At 31.9% G+C, this 19,294-nt stretch overlaps 1 protein-coding gene across 1 annotated transcript; it reads left to right on the top strand.

Moving 5' to 3' along the window:
* Positions 1-480: 480 nt before the first annotated feature.
* On the top strand, positions 481-5,545 carry LOC110631859 (vacuolar-processing enzyme). The gene is made up of 9 exons (XM_021779852.2): positions 481-804; positions 1,093-1,257; positions 3,689-3,845; positions 3,946-4,031; positions 4,121-4,320; positions 4,392-4,440; positions 4,565-4,774; positions 4,879-5,085; positions 5,173-5,545. The coding sequence occupies exons 1-9, from the start codon at positions 577-579 to the stop codon at positions 5,353-5,355; spliced, it is 1,485 nt and encodes a 494-aa protein (XP_021635544.2). The 5' UTR covers positions 481-576; the 3' UTR covers positions 5,356-5,545.
* The last annotated feature ends 13,749 nt before the right edge of the window (positions 5,546-19,294 follow it).

Genomic DNA, 19,294 nt, shown 5'->3' with positions numbered 1-19,294 from the left:
GATGAATTAAAAGAATTTAATAATCATCTCTCCATCAATGAAAAAAAAAAAAAAAAAAAAAGCAGCAGTCTATCTTAACCCCAAAGCTTGATCTTTACCTTTTTTAGCCAATGTAAGATGATAACCGCTCAATACCATCATAACAGACAACAGCTTTATCAACTGAATTGGTGGAGGAACCATCAAAAAATGCATTAATAACCAACCCTTAGCTTCTTACCTGAGCAAAACCCAAAAGAAAAGCAATCAAGATTCAAGAAGCAGTGATGACCGATTAATAACTCAAATACTAAAAACCAAGTAAAAAACAAGAACAAGAAGAAGAAAACCGATGCAGCCTCTCAAACCAAACCATAAGCACCCAGAGCCACAGCGTTTGTAGGACCCACCTTTCTCAGCCATTTGCCAGACGTGTCAACCCCTTGTTTTGCATGGCGCCTTCCGTGGCTTTTCCTCCCTCCCTTTAAATGCCACCTCACTACTTGCTTTCTTTTCAAACTCACTCTCTCACTAGCCCAGGTGATATTTTCGCTTGTGTTCCACCGTTTCTGGTTTTCTTGGCCCTCCACACCCTGCATGGAGACCCATAGATTCACCTTGTCCTTCAATTATGCCCTGTTTCTAGTTGTTATACTGTCTTTTCTATCTATTGAAGGTGGTTTAGCGTCTCGGCTCAACCGGTTTGAGCCTGGGATCCTCATGCCCACAGAGGAAGTTGAACCAGGAGTTGATGATGATCAACTTGGCACAAGATGGGCAGTTCTCGTGGCCGGATCAGGGGGTTACGGAAATTACAGGCATCAGGTATAAAAAGAAGAAGAAAAAAAAAAGAAATAATTTTCTTTCTTTCTTTCTTTTCTTGAATATAACTTTCCGTTTAAGGGGCAGAGGAAGGCCAGGAAAAGCAGGGCTTGAACTCTTGCCGATTGATTCTCGATGATCAGTAGTATTACGAGCTAGATAATAGTGCAGGCTAACATTTAGACTAGAGAAGTGTGTGTTAAGATCAGTTGGTTCAAACTAATTAATCAATTTATTTTATTTTTCTTTATAATGAAGATTCATAATTTTTGGGTATAAATGATCTTACAGGCCGATGTTTGCCATGCATATCAGCTTCTAAGAAAAGGAGGCTTAAAAGAGGAGAACATAATAGTTTTTATGTATGATGATATAGCTAAAAATGAATTGAATCCAAGGCCTGGGATTATCATCAACCATCCACAGGGAGAAGATGTATATGCCGGTGTGCCTAAGGTATATTTGAATATTGAATTGATGCTAGCTAGCTTCCACTAAAATGCATATGTGGTATAGTCCTTGTCAAGTAGCAGTATCTTTGATTTTTTTAATCTATGGACAGGATTTATTATTTAGTATTAATCACGTCTCCAAATTTAAGAATTGGTTGGTAGGCTATCATCTTTGATGTTTCTTGACAATTATATGTTGGTAAAATAAATAATATTAATTGGGAACCAGACATTGTCGTATCTGTCGTTGATAGTGATATTTGATGTAATTTCAAGGTTGAAATTTAGAATCCTCTCCTGAGGTATCGTAGTACATAATAAATTGCTAAGATCTTTACTTTAATTAATTTTGATTGGTTTGCACAAAATTAATATCCTTTGGCACTAAAGATCTTATAATTGTTTTATACATATATATAAAGCGAAAAGGATAGGTTCCATTGTTGAAATTACAATAAAGACCCAATTTTTGAAATTACAATAAAGACCCAACAACTTAAAATATTGGTTTATTGGACTTTTCATTAAAAATATCTTTCATAGTTTAGCTTGGATGTTATTATGGACATGAACTGGAATTAAAATAGTTAATGGTGGGAGACGTGGTTGCTTAATACTGTATGGCGGTATCCAACAACAAAGGGTATTACAATAAAAATAAATGCAGAACAATAAAGAATATTTTTATTGAATAGAAAAAAATTATTTATATAACTTTATTTATAATTTTAATTGATGTGTTATTTATATAGCACTTAGATCTAATAAAATAAAATAAAACTCTTATTTAAATCTCAACCATTAGCAATAATTTTAAAAATAAAGATTAAATTAAATATGTTTGAATTAAATTTTAATATTCTCTCTCTTAATTCAAACATGGACTCAAAATAATTTATTTATTTATTTATTTTTTTGATTGGAGCACTTCTCTCCATTTAGCAATTTGGGTGTTGGAGCACTTATCTCCATAAGACAAATTTAAGTGTTAGAGCATTTATCACTAACTGACAATTTTGGTGTACTTTTCATTAATCTTTGCTTCTGATTTTATTGGAGCACTTCTTTTCAAACTTCAAAAAAGAGATTCTTTCTCTTGTGTTATATTTGTTTGTTCATTTTTAAACCTGCAATTTTTTAACAAATATCCAAATTTTTTATAATTAAAACATTGTGGTTTGCCTTTATGCTAACAATTCTTTTCTTCATGGTTAAACCTTTTGCAAATACCACATTGTGAAAATTTTTTTCTTTGTGGATGATTTTGTTGCTAGAAAGGCTCTCTCAATTGTTCCTTCTTGTTTGATTGCTCTTCTTTGATCCACAGCCTGTAAAATATCGATTAATTCTGTAATAGTTATTTATGAAAAATTTGCATGAACCTCAAATGATGAAATTTTTTGCTCAAACTTCTCAGAAGACTAACAAATATTTTTTCTACAATTCTTTTGTCAAGAAATTCTTTACCAAGCAGTCTAATTTTGTTAGCTATGGACACGAGCCTAGTGCAATAGTCTTTGACATTTTTAGACTCTTTCATTTTTTGAATCTCAAATTCTCTTTTGAGATTTAAAATTTACATAAACCTTATTTGATCATTGCCTTCGTACTCCTCCTTGAGCAAATCCCAAGCTTCTTTTGTATTTTCACAAGCCATAATCTTTATGAAAATAGTTTTAGAAATTGAAGATTCTTTACAAGTTTTTGCCTTGTATTTCTTAGCTCTCTTCTCATAGTGAATTTTTATTTGGGCAAGAGTTGAATTTTCTGGTAGTGGAGTAAGATAATATTATTTTCTACTTGATCTCATAAATTAAAAGCTTAGAAATAGGACTTCATTTTGATAGCTCATATTTGATATTTTTTTTCCGAAAAAATAGGGGGCGAAGGCAAGGAGAAATTGGTTGGGGCTATTGGTGAATCAAGAATTTAAAGGTTTGGCCATAGGATAACTGAGATAATGCATAAGAATAAAGAATATTTTTATTGAATAGAAAGAAATTACATTTTTATTGAATAGAAAGAAAATATCTATATAACCCTATTTACAATTTTAATTGATTTGCTGTTTATATAGCACTTAGATCTAACAAAATAAAATAAAAATCTCATCTAAATTTCTACTATTAATTAAGATTAGATAATTACTTAAAATTTGAATGCAATAATTTAAAAAATAAAGACTAAATCAAATATATTTGAATTAGATTCTAACAAAAGATTCATTTTTTTTTTCTTCATGAGTTTTTAAAGGGATGTTCGTACACCACGAGGCCACACAATGGTCTCGGAGTGACAATTGTGCAGTACAGTAACTTATGATCACTTGATAGCATTTATTTGTGGGAAATTTGCAACTAAATTTAGATCAATTAGTTATTAATCGCTGATGATAGATTCACTTGATTGTCAACTATAATGGCATGTCTTTACAGGATTACACCGGCGAGCACGTTACTGCTAAGAATCTGTATGCAGTACTTCTTGGTGATAAAAGTGCTGTCAAGGGTGGAAGTGGCAAGGTTGTAAATAGCAAGGCAAATGATAGGATCTTCTTGTACTATACTGATCATGGAGGCCCTGGAGTTCTTGGTATATAAGCTGGCAATTCCTTCTCTCTGTGTGTGTGTGTGTGTGTGTAGTCAAGTTTTCTGTTTAGAAATTAGAATTGATTTTCTATGTAATAATGCAGGGATGCCAAATCCGCCTTTTGTGTATGCAATGGATTTCATCGAGGTTTTGAAGAAGAAACAGGCAGCTGGGGGCTACAAAGAAATGGTAATCAAAGAGAAAATTTTTCCTATCCAAATAGAACAAATTAACAATTAATTGTGTTGCTTACAAAGTTGGATGTGTTCTGAAACCAGATTATATATGTAGAAGCTTGTGAAAGTGGGAGTATTTTCGAAGGGATCATGCCCAAAGATCTAAACATTTATGTCACTACAGCATCAAATGCACAAGAGAATAGCTTTGGAACTTACTGTCCTGGGATGGAGCCTCCTCCACCTCCAGAATTCATCACCTGTTTAGGGGATTTGTACAGTGTTGCTTGGATGGAGGACAGGTGTGTTTATATCCAGAAAAAATCTTATGTTTTTTGGCAGTCTTCCTTATTATTTTCTGATGAATTTGCAGTGAATCGCACAATCTGAAGAGAGAAACGTTAAATCAACAGTATAAGACGGTAAAGTCGATGCTACATATGCTTTGGCATTTAATTCCCAACAATAAACTTTATATACCATTTAGTTATGCATATTGCCTATCATTAAACGTTTAATGTGAGGTTTCCTTTTGGTTTTGTGCAGGTAAAGGCCAGGACTTCTAATTGTAATACTTATAATGCTGGATCTCATGTGATGGAATATGGGAATACAAGCATCAAAGCAGAAAGGGTCTATTTATATCAAGGTTTTGACCCTGCAAGTGTGAACTTCCCTCCAAAAAATGGCCATATCAGTGCACCTATGGATGTTATTAACCAGAGGGATGCAGAGCTTCTCTTCATGTGGCAAATGGTGAGCGTTGTGGCCTCTTAAAACATTAAATATGACGAGTATATAAGTGATATTAGAACTCATGTAAGAAGTTCGATTCATAGTAACATACTTATTTCTTTCAGTACAAAAGGTCAAAAGATGGGTCAGAAAAGAAGACACGAATCCTCCAGCAGGTCACTGAGACAATAAAGCATAGAAAGCACTTGGATAGTAGCATAGAATTGATTGGAACTCTATTGTTTGGACCCCAAAAAAGTTCTTCCATCCTTCATTCTGTTAGAGGACCCGGCTTGCCCCTGGTAGATGACTGGAATTGCTTGAAATCAATGGTAACATAATCATCGTTTTCTGTTTATTTCATGTTTCATTACATTAATGATCAATTATACATGTAACACCTGCCATTCAAATCTCAGGTTCGTGTGTTTGAAACACACTGCGGATCATTGACCCAGTATGGCATGAAACACATGCGTGCATTTGCTAATATTTGCAACACAGGGGTCTCTCAAGTCTCCATGGAAGAAGCTGCTACTGCCATGTGCAACGGCCTTGACGTCGGACAATGGCATCCATCAAGCCAAGGTTATAGTGCTTAATACAAAGAATAGGACAACAGTTACGAAAGTGTTGCTACTTATTGCAAGTTTTTGTTGTAGGGCTATAATAAAGCTGTAGATGCTGTAGGCTCCTTGTGTGGTTTTATTCATCCAATGCTCTTAAAGCCCACTTGCGAAGAATTGTCCTATTGTTTTGGGCCCATCTATAGATGATAACTCTATTCCTTCACCATGTACAGATCAATATGATACAGTGATGATGACTTACAGGTTTGGTTGGCCCACTTTTGGTGGATCGAGTCTTGTAGGTCCCTCTAATAGGCCGAAAGGGTTACGATATTTCAAAAAGTAAAGTAAATTTGAAAGCAGGCAAGATTTTATTCCTGGATCAATAGGACATTGATCTTAAAATATGCTCAAACCTTCAAATGAGAAAGTGGAGTAGGGGACCAAGAATTCACCAGCAGAATACCAACCCAATTCGATAACCCTTTTAAGAATCAATAGATGGGGAATTGATCCTTGTGGAATTACCTTTCACCTTCATGGGTATGTATGCTTTAGAAACTTCTGGCAGGTGGTGATGGCCATGTTTAATTGTTACAGGCTTACATCCAATAAAGTTAAATAAGGAATTCGAATACGGAAAACATGCTGAATTATAAGGGTGGTCCAATGTATAGAAGAACTAGCACGGGTATAAATTTTTATTATTAAATTAATTTTTTCAAAATTTTTGTTTAATTAATTTAAAATTTCTTTTATTTTAATAGTAATTAATTAAATTAATTTATGATAAAATTATTTAAAAAAATATATTTTTAATTCTTTTTATAGCAGTTTATGTAATTATTTTATTTAAAATATAATAATAATATTTTATTTATAAAAATAATTTGAAATTTATTGATGCTATTGATTATCGATCAAAGTGAAACTAAATTACTGCCTGATATGATAAGTTGATAAGATTATAAATTTGAATTATTTTAACATTTGATTCATTGATTTAAATTATTATTTACATTTTATTTTTTTATTTAGCTTTAGCTAATATTTTTAATTATTTTTACTTGTATTCAAATTTTCAATATAATTTTATTTTTATGTATATTTGACATTTTTCGACTGTAAAAAAATATTATTATTTAATTAAAACAAAAAAAATAATTGAATGCAAAAAAGTAAATAAAAAGAAAATGAAAAAAATGATTGCTAGTCCTTGTAGTGAAGACTTGAATGGTAACTCTCAACTTTTTATGGAAAATTACATTAATTATATAAAAAAATATAAATTGTATATTTGGGTGACTTTATAGAGAGAATATATATTTATTTTATATTAATTGATTATAATATAATATTATTTTTTATTTATTATTTAATTTAATTCTTAATTTGTGTCAATTCAACTCTTTTTTTTTTAAATAATTTATTTTAATTTTACTATGCTTAATGGAGTGATAAAAGTAAAAAGAATTAAAAATAATAAGATTTATGAATAGTGGCCAATAACTCTTGAAATAAGTAATATAAATAAATTAAATGAGGATTTAAAAGCAATTAGATGAAAATAGAATGCTTGGTGAGAAGAAAAAAATTAGTGCGTGTTGATCGATAGAAAGTATCAACTATTTATAGGTAGATAGATAGAGAAAATTTATATCATATTTAATTATATCATTAAATTATTATTAATTTAAAAAAAATTATTCTTTAATTGAAAAAATTTTAATATTACTGTTTAAAATATTAAAACTCTAAAAGTTAACCATAAACTTTAACCAAATAAGTTGACAGTTACTTTCAAATAAGTGGATTTAATGGCTATAAGTTTTTTTTTAATAGTCATAAGTTATTATTTATTTATAATAATAAAATTCTTAATATTTTATAATTTAATGAAATATTAAAGGTTTTGGATTGGCAATCATCAGCAATTAAATACTAAATATAATTACAGTCAATATGTTTAAAAATATTTTACTTTTAATTTTTCTTCAAAATAAATATGAGTCATGATTTTATTGCCATTGATACTTTCAAATTAAAAATTAAAAAACACAATAATAGATGATAATTATGTTTAGTAATTATATATTACAGCTGTTTAGAAAATACAGAAAAAATTTAATGTTGACTTTTCTTTTTTTAAAAAAAATTAAAAATTAATAGATAAGCATTACTTTTAATGATTAGACATATTTAAAAAAAATTCAATCATTAATTTTTCACAAATATTCAAATATCCCTGATGCTTGGTTATAATGGAACAAATATTTTAAAAGAAATTAAACCTTCAGTCATAGCATGCTCGGGAAAATTAAACCTTCAGTCATAACACTAACAGGAGAGTCATGATAATATTTGTTAAATTTTGAAATTAAACTTCTTGAGTTGGCAAATTATCACTAATTAAATACTAAATTTAATTACACTAAATATGTTTAAAAATGTTTCACTAAATGATTTTAATTTTATTTTAAAATAAACGTGAATCTTAATTTTCTTCTAAATGCAATTTAAAATTAACACTTAGTATAAGTATAATAGATTTGAGAGCCTATGTAGTGACCTCAAGGGAAAACTTACCTGGTATATATATATTAAAAATGTGATATCATAAATTAATGGCTATTTTTTTTAAATTAATGATCATTAATGGCATTTTATTATTATTACTTTTTTTATTTTAAATTATTATTATTATTATTATTATGGAAAATAATATATGATAAATAATATTTTTACATAAATAAATTTATAAAAAATATAAAATAATTTTTAAATATTATAGTTAATCATAAAAAATTTTAATTTTTAAAATTAAATTTTAAAAATAATAATTTAACTAACAAAAATAAAGATAATAATTTAAATAATAATTAAAATTTAAAGATGAAAAAAATAAATAAAACAAATTTTGTGAGAAAAGTGACAAATGATCGTAATCCTTGTTTACTTTACATACGTGTGAATGCGCGCGCACGCACGACAAGAGGTGAATCAATGAGATCATATTGGAGCTGAATCAAACGGAAGTGAATAGTTCATAAAAGGGAGGGAAAGAGGAAGATGAAAAATGCATAATTGAGCATGTGCAATTGATTGCTTTGCCAAAGTTCCCCCATTTGTCACTTTTGCTTTTGATGATGAAATTTTGATTCTTCATGGCTTCCTGATGGCTTTCTGATAAGTGTATAAATTATTAATTTTATTTTCATCATATTTAGTGTTTCTAGTGTATTTTTATGCCTAATTCAGTTGATTAAAATATAATTATCATTTAGACATATTTTTAGATAGTTATTGAAATAATTGTATTAAATGGAGAAATTTTTAGCATTTGCATTAATTTGACATTTGTTGTATTTTTCAAGTGTTTCTAAAGTTGTGGGTCTCTGAATTGAGTGCTGTTTAATTCATTGAAAAGCTAAGTTAGAGCACTACAAATGACAAAGAGGGACCAAAGCCCAAATCAGTCTCCAAGATTGTCAAAATGAGCTATGGACCTATTGGAAAAGCCCATACTTGATTTGTCACGACCAGTCTTGAGATTTATTTTATATCTGGAGCTTTAGAGGTCTAAATGAAGTAAACCTAGGCCTAATTGAACCTTAAGAGCCAACTCTATAATTATTGTGAAGGGCTGGAAGCGAAATAAGGCCATTTTAAATGTCAAAAACAACAATGAAGTCAAAATTATGGGCTAGACAGTCTATCAGAACCAGTTTCGATTTTTAGCCAATAACTTAGGCTGTAGACCTCGGATTTGGGCAAATGAGTACCCGTTGGAAAGCTAAGAAGTAGAGCTACAACTTTCCTGAAAAAGGCAGAGGCAGATTCAAAAGGAAAGTGACTGAAAAACTACCGTGATTGCACAGCAAAAAATATAGCTTTTGAATTTCAAAACTTTTCCAAGTTTAACTCTTATTTTTGGATTAGGTTTTCGAGTATGAAGACCATCTTTGGGCAACAGCCGAAACACACAAACCAAACTTTCGAACACCATAGAAGACCTTCATTCTCCATTCTCTTTTTAGATATCTTCTTTATTTTTCTTTAATTTTCTGTAAGCCATTAACATGAGTGCCTAAGTTCTAAATTCAGTTTAAGGGATTCAAGTTTTTATGCATGAATTGTGAGACCAGGTTCTTAATTTAATTTATGTCTTTTTGAATATCTATTGTTTCCTGATTTAATTATTTTTGATCTATTGAATGATTTGTTAAAAAGACCTATTAGTTAATTGTTTGATTTGATCAATTGCTAGTTCATCTTCATAATTCATAATTGTTATGTAAGATTGAATGTGAGTAGTAATTAGGTTTTATTGATTGTGATCCAAGTTTTCGATAATAACCTAAGGAAATAATAGGATGAATTAAATGGTTTATGCTTTATAAATCGTTGTTCAGCTTAACTATTTCCTATTCTTAAAGTAGTTATTAATTTGATGAGGATTGCTTAATACCAATTCAGTTAATAATTAGAGTCAACAAGAGTGTTGGGCTCGAATTTATGAGTATAGGGAAGTTAGGGGTTTTACCTCGCTGTTTGATGATGCCACGATCCAACCTATGGGCCAAACCGACACTAGGACCTAGGCCAGTTTAAAGCCCCCAAGGCTCGTAGTAAGCCTAACTATTCCTCAACTCAACTCAACTCTAAGGCCCATTTGGGCCCAATTTCAAGAATTCAACCTGACAGAGTCCGACCATAAAATGGACCATTCAACGGGGAGTTTTTGACTCACCCGACCTGTAAACACAATATATAATAAATTAGAGAGCTCAGCTCACCCTCCACATAATCAAAATGTCATAACTCAAATAGGAGCTCAGCTCCCTCTTCCAATCCCATCATGCATACAGTTAATAATTTTACAGGTCCAACATAACTTTTATAATGCAGGCCCAAAATAAAAATAAGTGCTTCTAACACATGCGGAGTCTAAAATTTAACCCAATTGTACAAAATACATTAAATACTATTAATAGACATGCGAAGAAGAAGAGCAGGTTAGCCACAACAAATAATCCTCCTGTAGCCTGAAAAATAGATGAATAGGAGTGAGCGTTCAACTCAGAGAGTAAAATACCAATTTTAATCATAATCTTTATAACTATTAAAAGCTAATGCACCCTGTAGAGTGAAATGCAACATCGTCATAATTTTTATATCATAACAGCAAAAAGGCAATTTGGAGCACTCACACACTCAACACTGTCAAGCAATACATATATGGGAGTTGATCCCCTATACAGCCCTTTTAATCCAACCTCTATCAGCGAGCGTCTCTCAAGTCGAACTTTCGCTTAATAAACCAAATGCAGGGTCCCAGCGAGTGTCTCTCAAGCTGTGTCTAACCCGAAGGACCGGGTCGCAGCGAGTGTCTCTCAAGCTGTGTCTACCCGTCCTGTCCATATCCAATACCATATCAGACGCACGCCACGCACACACACTGCTCCAAATTACCACAAACAACATCCATGGCACTTTAACAATTATGAATGCAATATAAAACGTGCCTAGTGTTTAACTATATAGATGCATATTTATAAGTGATGCATGGGCATGCTTGAACATATAATAATATCGAAATTATAATTAAAATTAATATTTTACTCACAAACTTGAATAGAGGTCACTGCGGCAGCTGGGCGGAGGAGGAAGGCTGTCCCGGCTCACCTGACAATTTCATTATAATTATTTAATATATTTGACTCAATACAAGTTTATAAAAGACCAAAGACACCCTAAGTTGTGCTGAAAATCCAGCAGAGTCTCCCCTATATCTATGACCTATCCAACCTGCAAAATGGTTCAAATAACACTTCTAAACTCAACCCATATCTCATTATCATTATATGGCCCCTCCTGGGCCCTCCAAACTAAGCAATAATCACAACATCAGACAACTCAATTATAAGACTTCAAAACTAATATTTTTCAAAAACTATCCAAACTAACTTTAAAAATTCTATAAACCTGTCCTGTGGTCCTTAACAAAATTATAAGGCTATTACAATAGGAATCGTAATTTTCTTATTATCTACGAATATTTTATAAATTTTATTCTAACCCAGTACAAGGCAAAAATTGAGTAATATAGAATTCGAGTTTACCTATGCCAAATCTAACAAATGGAACGCGTCTAGAATGTATGAAAATGGTGGGATAGCCTATAATCTTGACCCGGTTCTGAAATGGTTCCAGCAGCTTATCTGCTCGGCTCGAAATTGCAGATCCGGGCAACGATCGAATTTTCACGAAATGAAAGTACATACGCAAAGTTTACAATACCAGGGTTAGAATAAAATATATATATATATAAAATAATTATTTGAAAATTAGGGATGTTACATTATTCCTTCCTTATAGAAAATTCGTTCTCAAATTTTACACAAGGCAGAACATAGACACATAGTTTCATATCAAACTTATGAGTACTTACTGCGCATATCCCGCTCTAACTTCCAAGTGCATTCCTCCATAGATTAACTCCTCCGCAGGACTAACCATAGGGATTTGCCTTGACCAAAGTTATCTTATCTGATAGTCTACTATGACTACTGGTTGCTCCTCAAAGATCAAATTCTCATTTAACTCCAGTGTGTCTGGTCGCAGCACATGAGAAGGATCGGGAACATACTTTCTAAGCATGAAAATGTGGAATACTGGGTGGACATGAGAAAGGTTTGGTGGCAACTCTAACTGATAGGCAACTGCTCCCACTCTGTCCATGATCTTAAAAGGTCCTATGTAATGGAGAAACCTTCAAGAACACGGTCACCCATTGCAAATTTTACATCTTTCCACCTTAGATCTGCATGGATGGTTAAAAATTTTTATGTCTATCTGCCCCTGTCATAGTATGCCAGCTACCATCCTCCTTCTGAGTCTAAACCATCACATCTGACTACTCGTTTACCGCTCTTTTTTTTTTGTCATCTCTAGTACTCATTATAACTCCACTACTTTCGACTTGATATTTGATAACTTTAATCAACTTTGGTGCTTACCTCACTTTTATTATGCCCTAACGTGTCTCTTGGTGACTTCAGTCCTCATTCCTTTGTTTCAATAATCTCTGTTCTCCAAAAACATGACTTATGTTCCTTACCCTATAGTATCCTATGAAATGCTTTCCTGTAGCACCTATCATATACATCTCATTTGAAACCTTTACTTGTCCTATAACCTCAATGGTCAATACCTATAAATCTTTTCACTCCCATGATACTTCAAATTTTTAATCTGTTTTGTGTCATTACTAAGGTCCTTAGACCAGCTCCTGTCCATCTTATGTAACTAGTTATGTAGAGCTCTATCCAAGTGTCAAGCGTACCCTACACCACTTATCAATATTGGAAAGTGAACTGGATCTCTTTTCTTATAGGACAAATGTATTTGTATTCCCTGACAGCCCAGTTAATGCAACTTTATTGTTTCCCACTCCTTCTTTGGAATTGAAATATCTAGACTTCTTCCTAAAGCTTCTTAGTATGTGGCCTACTTCTGACACATTGGCACTCAGATCGAGGCTCTACTACTCCTTTAAACTATCATCTCATAATATGTCACACCTTACCCCTCCGTAAGGCATAACATGATCCCGTAGTATACCTAATGAATTACCAACTTCGTCTACTGATAACCCATTAAATACACTACAAGGGATTTTAAAACTTTTCTTACAATTTTACAGTGGTGAGCACTATTGACAGGTGTTAAAATTATTTTTTTTAACTGAAGTGAAACCAAATAACACATTTGAAGTATTAATAATTTTTGTAAAAATTTTGGCAGAGTGTCATCTGTATTTTGAATAAAACAGTTCTTCAAAAACCTGTAAAAGCACTTTAAATATATAATTCCTCAATCCCAAACTCCAATAAATTCTTACAACACAATAAATTTCTCAACATTATCAATTCAGTTCAACAACCAATTTTCCAGTGTTTTCAAAAGCTGAGATAAGATAAATATTCCATAATATTTTTACAAGCCAAAATAATTTATAATTTTAGTTTACAACTGCTCAAAACCAAGTACAATATATACATACAGTGCACATACATTACAAAAAAAAACTATACAATATGGTATACTCAATATACCCGGTGAAATCTCAAAATGTAGCACAAGCAGCCTACTCTGCTGCCCTGTCAGTCTGTCTACCTGCAACAGCAATGAAAAGCTATCGTTGAGTAAAATTTACTCAGTGGTGCACAATAACAATTTAAAATGCGGTATGTAAAACTTTTATTGACAATTTATAATCCAAACAATTCACAATTTTTCAAAGCTCATATAACACAAATTTGGTCAAACAATTGAATAACACAGTGTTGCCAATCAATAACACAATTTGATCAAATAACTGAATAACACAGTTTTGCCAATCAATAACATAATTTGATCAAATAACTGAATAATGCAGTTTTGTCAATTAATAACACAATTTGATCAAATAACTGAATAATACAGTTTTGCCAATCAATAACACAATTTAGGCCATGACACAAATTTTTCCGAACATGCCGTGTGTACATCACGACAAGGCACACTCACCCCACTAATCGAAATCAATGAGGGAGGAAGCTAGCTAGATAATGAGAACTCATCCACACTCACCTTAGACTGGCAAGTCAAAGAGGGAGGAATATAATCACACTCACCCCATAAATGGAGGAGGAACATAGTAACATTGTCATGCCAAGTGTGAATCAAAATAATTCCAAATCACAATATTTCATACAAACCACAAATCACATTTTATCTCAAAATTTCCATTTGCAAAGTAGGCAACACAATAATTTTCAAATAATATTCCCAAAGTCAAAACAATAAAAAATTATTCATAACTCATTTCTCCAAATAAATTTTCTGGTAAAAGCAGTGAATATAAAAAGTATTGTGCACAGACACAATTTAAAACTATAATGTTCAATTAAATTTTTAAGTAGAAAATGAGAAATCAAAATTATTATGCACAAACCTTTGATATATGCCTCTTGGCCCTGACTCAATGTTCCTTACGCTTCTCAATATCCTTTTCAACTGAAACACACAATTTAAAGTATTTCAGTACTCAATGAATTTGTTTCTAATAATAAAATCCAATATTTAAATTTTCTTGGTACTATTCTCTTCAATTCATTTCATTAGTCAACCTATAATGTTGACCCTGGATGCACTCTAAGTGAGTCAATTCTAATGTTACCAATATGTCACATTTTGTAGCCTTTTAGTGTTGGTGTATGTTACCAATTTTATTTCCAAGTGTATTGCATTTTATTGCAATTTACCGGATTTCGGTAAACTATTTTGACCTAGCCGGACGACCTAGTTCCATCGGTTTTCGGGTTTCGGTCCAAACTACAAACTTGTAGGTCTATGTCTTATTGCATGCGGGATAAAATTTTAGGTCATTCTGAGTAGTGTAGACCAAGATATGGTTAATTTACCAATGCTGGATAGAATGCACTAAAATGGTAGGCTTAGGTCATTTTTAGGTCACTTTTGGTTCGGCCAGTTTTGGTACCTGAACTTGTACAAGCTATTTGGCTTGGTTCTGGCCATTTCTGGGCTTTGGTGTCTTCATAAGAATTGTAGATCTATGTTTAAACTATTCATGGTAAAAATTTCAGATCATTTGGACCTGTTTTGAGTAACTTATGGTCAAAACACTAACTTCTACTCAAATGGTCAATTTTCAGGCTTTCAAGTCACTAATCCGGATTCGGTCATTTTTCAAGTCACCTTCTAGGCAGAATTTAGGTAACATTTCTACACAAAAGTTGGCTTATTTGGTGTCTAGTTTCACCCTCCATTGGCTTCATACCAATTGGGTTCACAGTTTGGTACTTATGACCTAATTTAGATACTGCCATCAACACATAACCTGCGCAAAACACTTACACTTCCAATTTGATATTCCTTCTCCTCCTCATTACTTCAATATTCAATCAATAGCACTTCCATATATATATTGTACACAATTCCAGCAAGCATATTGGGCAGAAAACTCAAGTGCTCAATGCACACAATTCACCATTCAAGCTCAACATTCACTTTCACCAAAATTCAACATATCTCAATATCAATATTACACATACACTTTAATATACTCATACTTCAATATCACTTACACATGCTGCCCACAATTTAACACTATCATATTTCATTAATAAACTTAATATTTACACACAAATTCATGATATTATAGGCTATCAAATATGACAGTTTGCCAAAGCATTAAGGTCCCATTTCAAACCCTTAATTTAAGCACTAATATGCACATACTTGGACATTAACCAACTACAACTTTTATTTGAGTTAATCAACCTTAATTCCCATCCAATACATATAAGAATAAGTCACTAACCCTGCATTTCCATGGCTGCCAAAATTAAGGCTCACCAATACTCATCATTTCCTCAATTTTTCTTAGCAATTCAACTTATCCAAAGCTCAATACAAGGATTATTAAAGGAAAATAGAAAGATTAAGCACTAACCTCAATTTGAGCTTGACAAATTCTTGAAATTTCCTCTCCTTTTTGCTGCCTATAGGTTTCCCATGGTGTAAGGATCATTTTTCATGAAGGAAGCTTGAAGAAATAATGGCTTGATCGTGGAGAACTTGAGCTCATACATGAAACGGCCATGGTGAATTTGGGAGGATTTCATTTCGGCTATGGATGAAAGCTTGAAGAAAATGAGATGATTTAGTGGAACAATCTGTCCCAATTACTTATATAGGTGGCTCAAGATGAGAGTTAATGGAGCACTTAGGAATAATTTAATGATTATTTATTTAAAGTTTCTAATTTTTGCAATTTGGCCACCACACTTTCACTATTTACATAATGTATCTCCTTTTAATTTTTCATGATGTTTTCAAAGTGTAATATCATTTATTTTTAATGGAAATTTAGGTCAAAAGGCAACTCGGGATGTTAAATGACTACAATGCCCCTATTCGGATTGCATTCCCGATTTTTCGGTAATACCGAGTTTTGTCGTTTTCTTGATTTCTCGTTTTTCTTTGTACTAATTAATTAATTTTTCTTTGATATTTCTAATGACATTTATACTTCAATAGATGTTCATTTAAGTCTTAAAAATATTTTTCAGGGTTCCCCACGGTCCAGGGCTAGTCAACAGTCCACGCTGTAACTTCCCGGTGCGGTCACCCATCGCTATAGTTCTCGGCTCGTTTAACTTAGTTTTATTTCATTGTTATTATTTTTCCTTTGTTTTTCTTGTATTTTCTTTTCTTGTATTGCACTTTCTTATATATCCACACTAATATTTAAATATAATTCCAAGCATCCTAGCTGTCCGGACAGACACTGTCATCAGAATAGTAGAACGCACTACCGAACATAGGGGTATTACATAATAACTTGTTTCAAATATCTCTTAGTGTGTTCCTAGCATACCTATTCCTTCTTATCCTCATCATTATAACTAGCTCTACCGAGCTTTCTTTCTGTCCTTTGGATCTTATCTACTTTCTTTTCCTATTTCTGCTATCGTTGATATCTTTTCAACATGCTATACTTATTCCTTAATCTTAGTCCTATCTCACCCTTACACCTTTTTCCTTCAAGGATGTCCATCCCATCATCAACTTTAACTTTTTTTTTTTTTTTTAATTTCTTAGTCTTATCTTGATTACTAGTTCCATTACTTCGAGAATTCTAACTTTACGATTGACTCCTACCAGCTCATTCTTCACATTACATAACACTTGTAATTAACCATAGAAAATTCTTTTTGTATCCCCTTTCCCAACTTACCTATCAAAACATTATCATTCCCTACCAGCCTTAGTAGGAAATTGCTCATCCTGGATGGATAGGAGGCCCATAAATTAGAAGTTCCATCTAAATTAACACGGTTGTGGGAAATATGTTCCATGCCTTAATTCTGAACAAGATACTTCACGTGTTCATTCTCTTTAATATAATCATATATATTGCCCATAGCTTTCTCAACTTCAGCCTCAACTTTTCCCATTAGCAACAATTCCATTCACTGTAACTCATTAGCAAATAGCATTTCCTCCAGCTTATAGTTCAAAAGGGTTGTAAGCCCTAGTAACTAGCTCGATTTAACTCCTGTCATCTCTCTAATCATTCTTTCATACTTAACATTGGATGCACCATTATTGTCATTTTCGCCTCAAAAGATTGGATATATACTAACGCCCATCAAATTTTCAATTAATTGGGTCACTTTGACATGACCTCTCTTCTTAACATAATCTCCTAGAATCGAAACACGAGCCAATTTGAAAAGAAGGAGAAATGTTCTCCCACCATTTATCGTATACCATTGTTTGATAAACAAGATTTAGCTCATACCCCTTAGTCTCCCTTTTTAGTTTCATTATTTCTTTGTAATTATTGTGCGTTATTACAAGATATCAGTTGTATCTACCATTTATTATACTGTTGTCCTACCTGACATATCATCTTAGAATTTACTATTTCCTTTTTACTCTCCATTTATCTTTTATACTTATAATTATTTGTCCAATACTCCTTATACTTAGTTACATTCTAGAAGATAAAAACACTTACAGATTCTTTCAGATCTACTCCAATCTTACCAACAATTACTCCTCTAATCCATGTACTTCTCAATATCTTATAATTACACCTATACCTATATTGTCCTATTCTGACCGTTATTAGCGTTCTGCTACATATTATCATACTATTATTTATTTATTTATTATTACTCTTTTTTTTTTTACATAATCATTCTATCGATCACACTGAAAATAGATGTCTAACTCTAATTTTTGACTCTAGGTCTCACCACTCTAAATTTTAATATCAAGCCTCTGTGACATTATCCCTCATCTTGCATATTTATATCTCTTATGTTGACTTTTATCCAACTTACTCCCACTGATCTTGCTTCTTGATCTGATAATACAATTCAAGTTACCACAGCACGCTCAACAGTTACTACCTACTTTGGTCACACACCTCACCTAATTTCCATTATACTGTCAACAACCAAAAGGGTTCTTATGTCATTGTCCCATTATCCTACCTTGAGGGTAGAAAACAGATAAGGTATAATCCAGATCCTGTAATTTTAAGCTCTAGGCTCAGGCTCTTAAAACTACATCAATTATGACCTGCTCTAAGTCCTGTACTTCTGGGTTCCATAACTTAACAATGTTTTTCCTAGTACCATCCTTTTCTATGCTCTCTATCCTTTTTTTTTTTTTTTTTTTTATCTCATTTACCCTTCCTAGAACCACATTCACCTCCTCGGTATTTTGGCTCTATTCTTCCTAATCTTATTCTAATATGTTTTTCCAATTTATTCTTTAGCCAACTCTTTTTATCTTACACAAATTCGAACTTTCACTATTCCATCCTTTAGCTCTATTGTGGGAACCCAATATTTATCTATTTATTTATTTATTTTAGTTGTCTAACAATAATTTAAAATATTTATCTAGAAATAAAATAAAATAAGATAAAGAATATTTTATTAGATGGCATGTTTATATATATATATATATATATATATATATCTGTAATCTGAATAACCCAATTCAATAATAACTCTTATGCCATTCTACACCTAATAAAACTCTTGAAATATATATATCCTAATCATCTCTTCTGCTAAACTTTGCTCTCAAAACCTGTTTGTCACCTCCTTTTTCTACCAAATACTCTCAACACGTATTTTCATCATCTTTTATTTATTGTTATATATATATATATATATATATATATATATATTTTCGATTTATAATATGATGTGTGTAGAGAATCCCTAAATTTTTTACTTCTCTATTCATCACCTTCAATTATGTGTTTAAGGAGATTCAAATATTCAATATTTCAGTTGAAATTGTCTCTCGTCCATTGAAAATAGCCATTGTCTTAGAGGTTCCAAGAGAGTGGTAATTATAGTACATGGCACCGTTTGAA

This window comes from Hevea brasiliensis, chromosome 16, assembly GCF_030052815.1.
Source record: "Hevea brasiliensis isolate MT/VB/25A 57/8 chromosome 16, ASM3005281v1, whole genome shotgun sequence".
In the NCBI taxonomy this organism is placed as follows: domain Eukaryota; kingdom Viridiplantae; phylum Streptophyta; class Magnoliopsida; order Malpighiales; family Euphorbiaceae; genus Hevea; species Hevea brasiliensis.
The sequence above is the reverse complement of the archived record's forward strand: the minus strand, read 5'-3'. Positions and strand labels throughout refer to the sequence as shown.

Bases quoted from the DNA above. Each gene is read 5' to 3' on its own strand.
- LOC110631859 (XM_021779852.2), top strand. From the start codon at position 577: ATGGAGACCCATAGATTCACCTTGTCCTTCAATTATGCCCTGTTTCTA. The intron at 1,258-3,688 runs GTATATTTGAAT...ATGTCTTTACAG, and splicing joins TATATGCCGGTGTGCCTAAG to GATTACACCGGCGAGCACGT. The intron at 5,086-5,172 runs GTAACATAATCA...TTCAAATCTCAG, and splicing joins GGAATTGCTTGAAATCAATG to GTTCGTGTGTTTGAAACACA.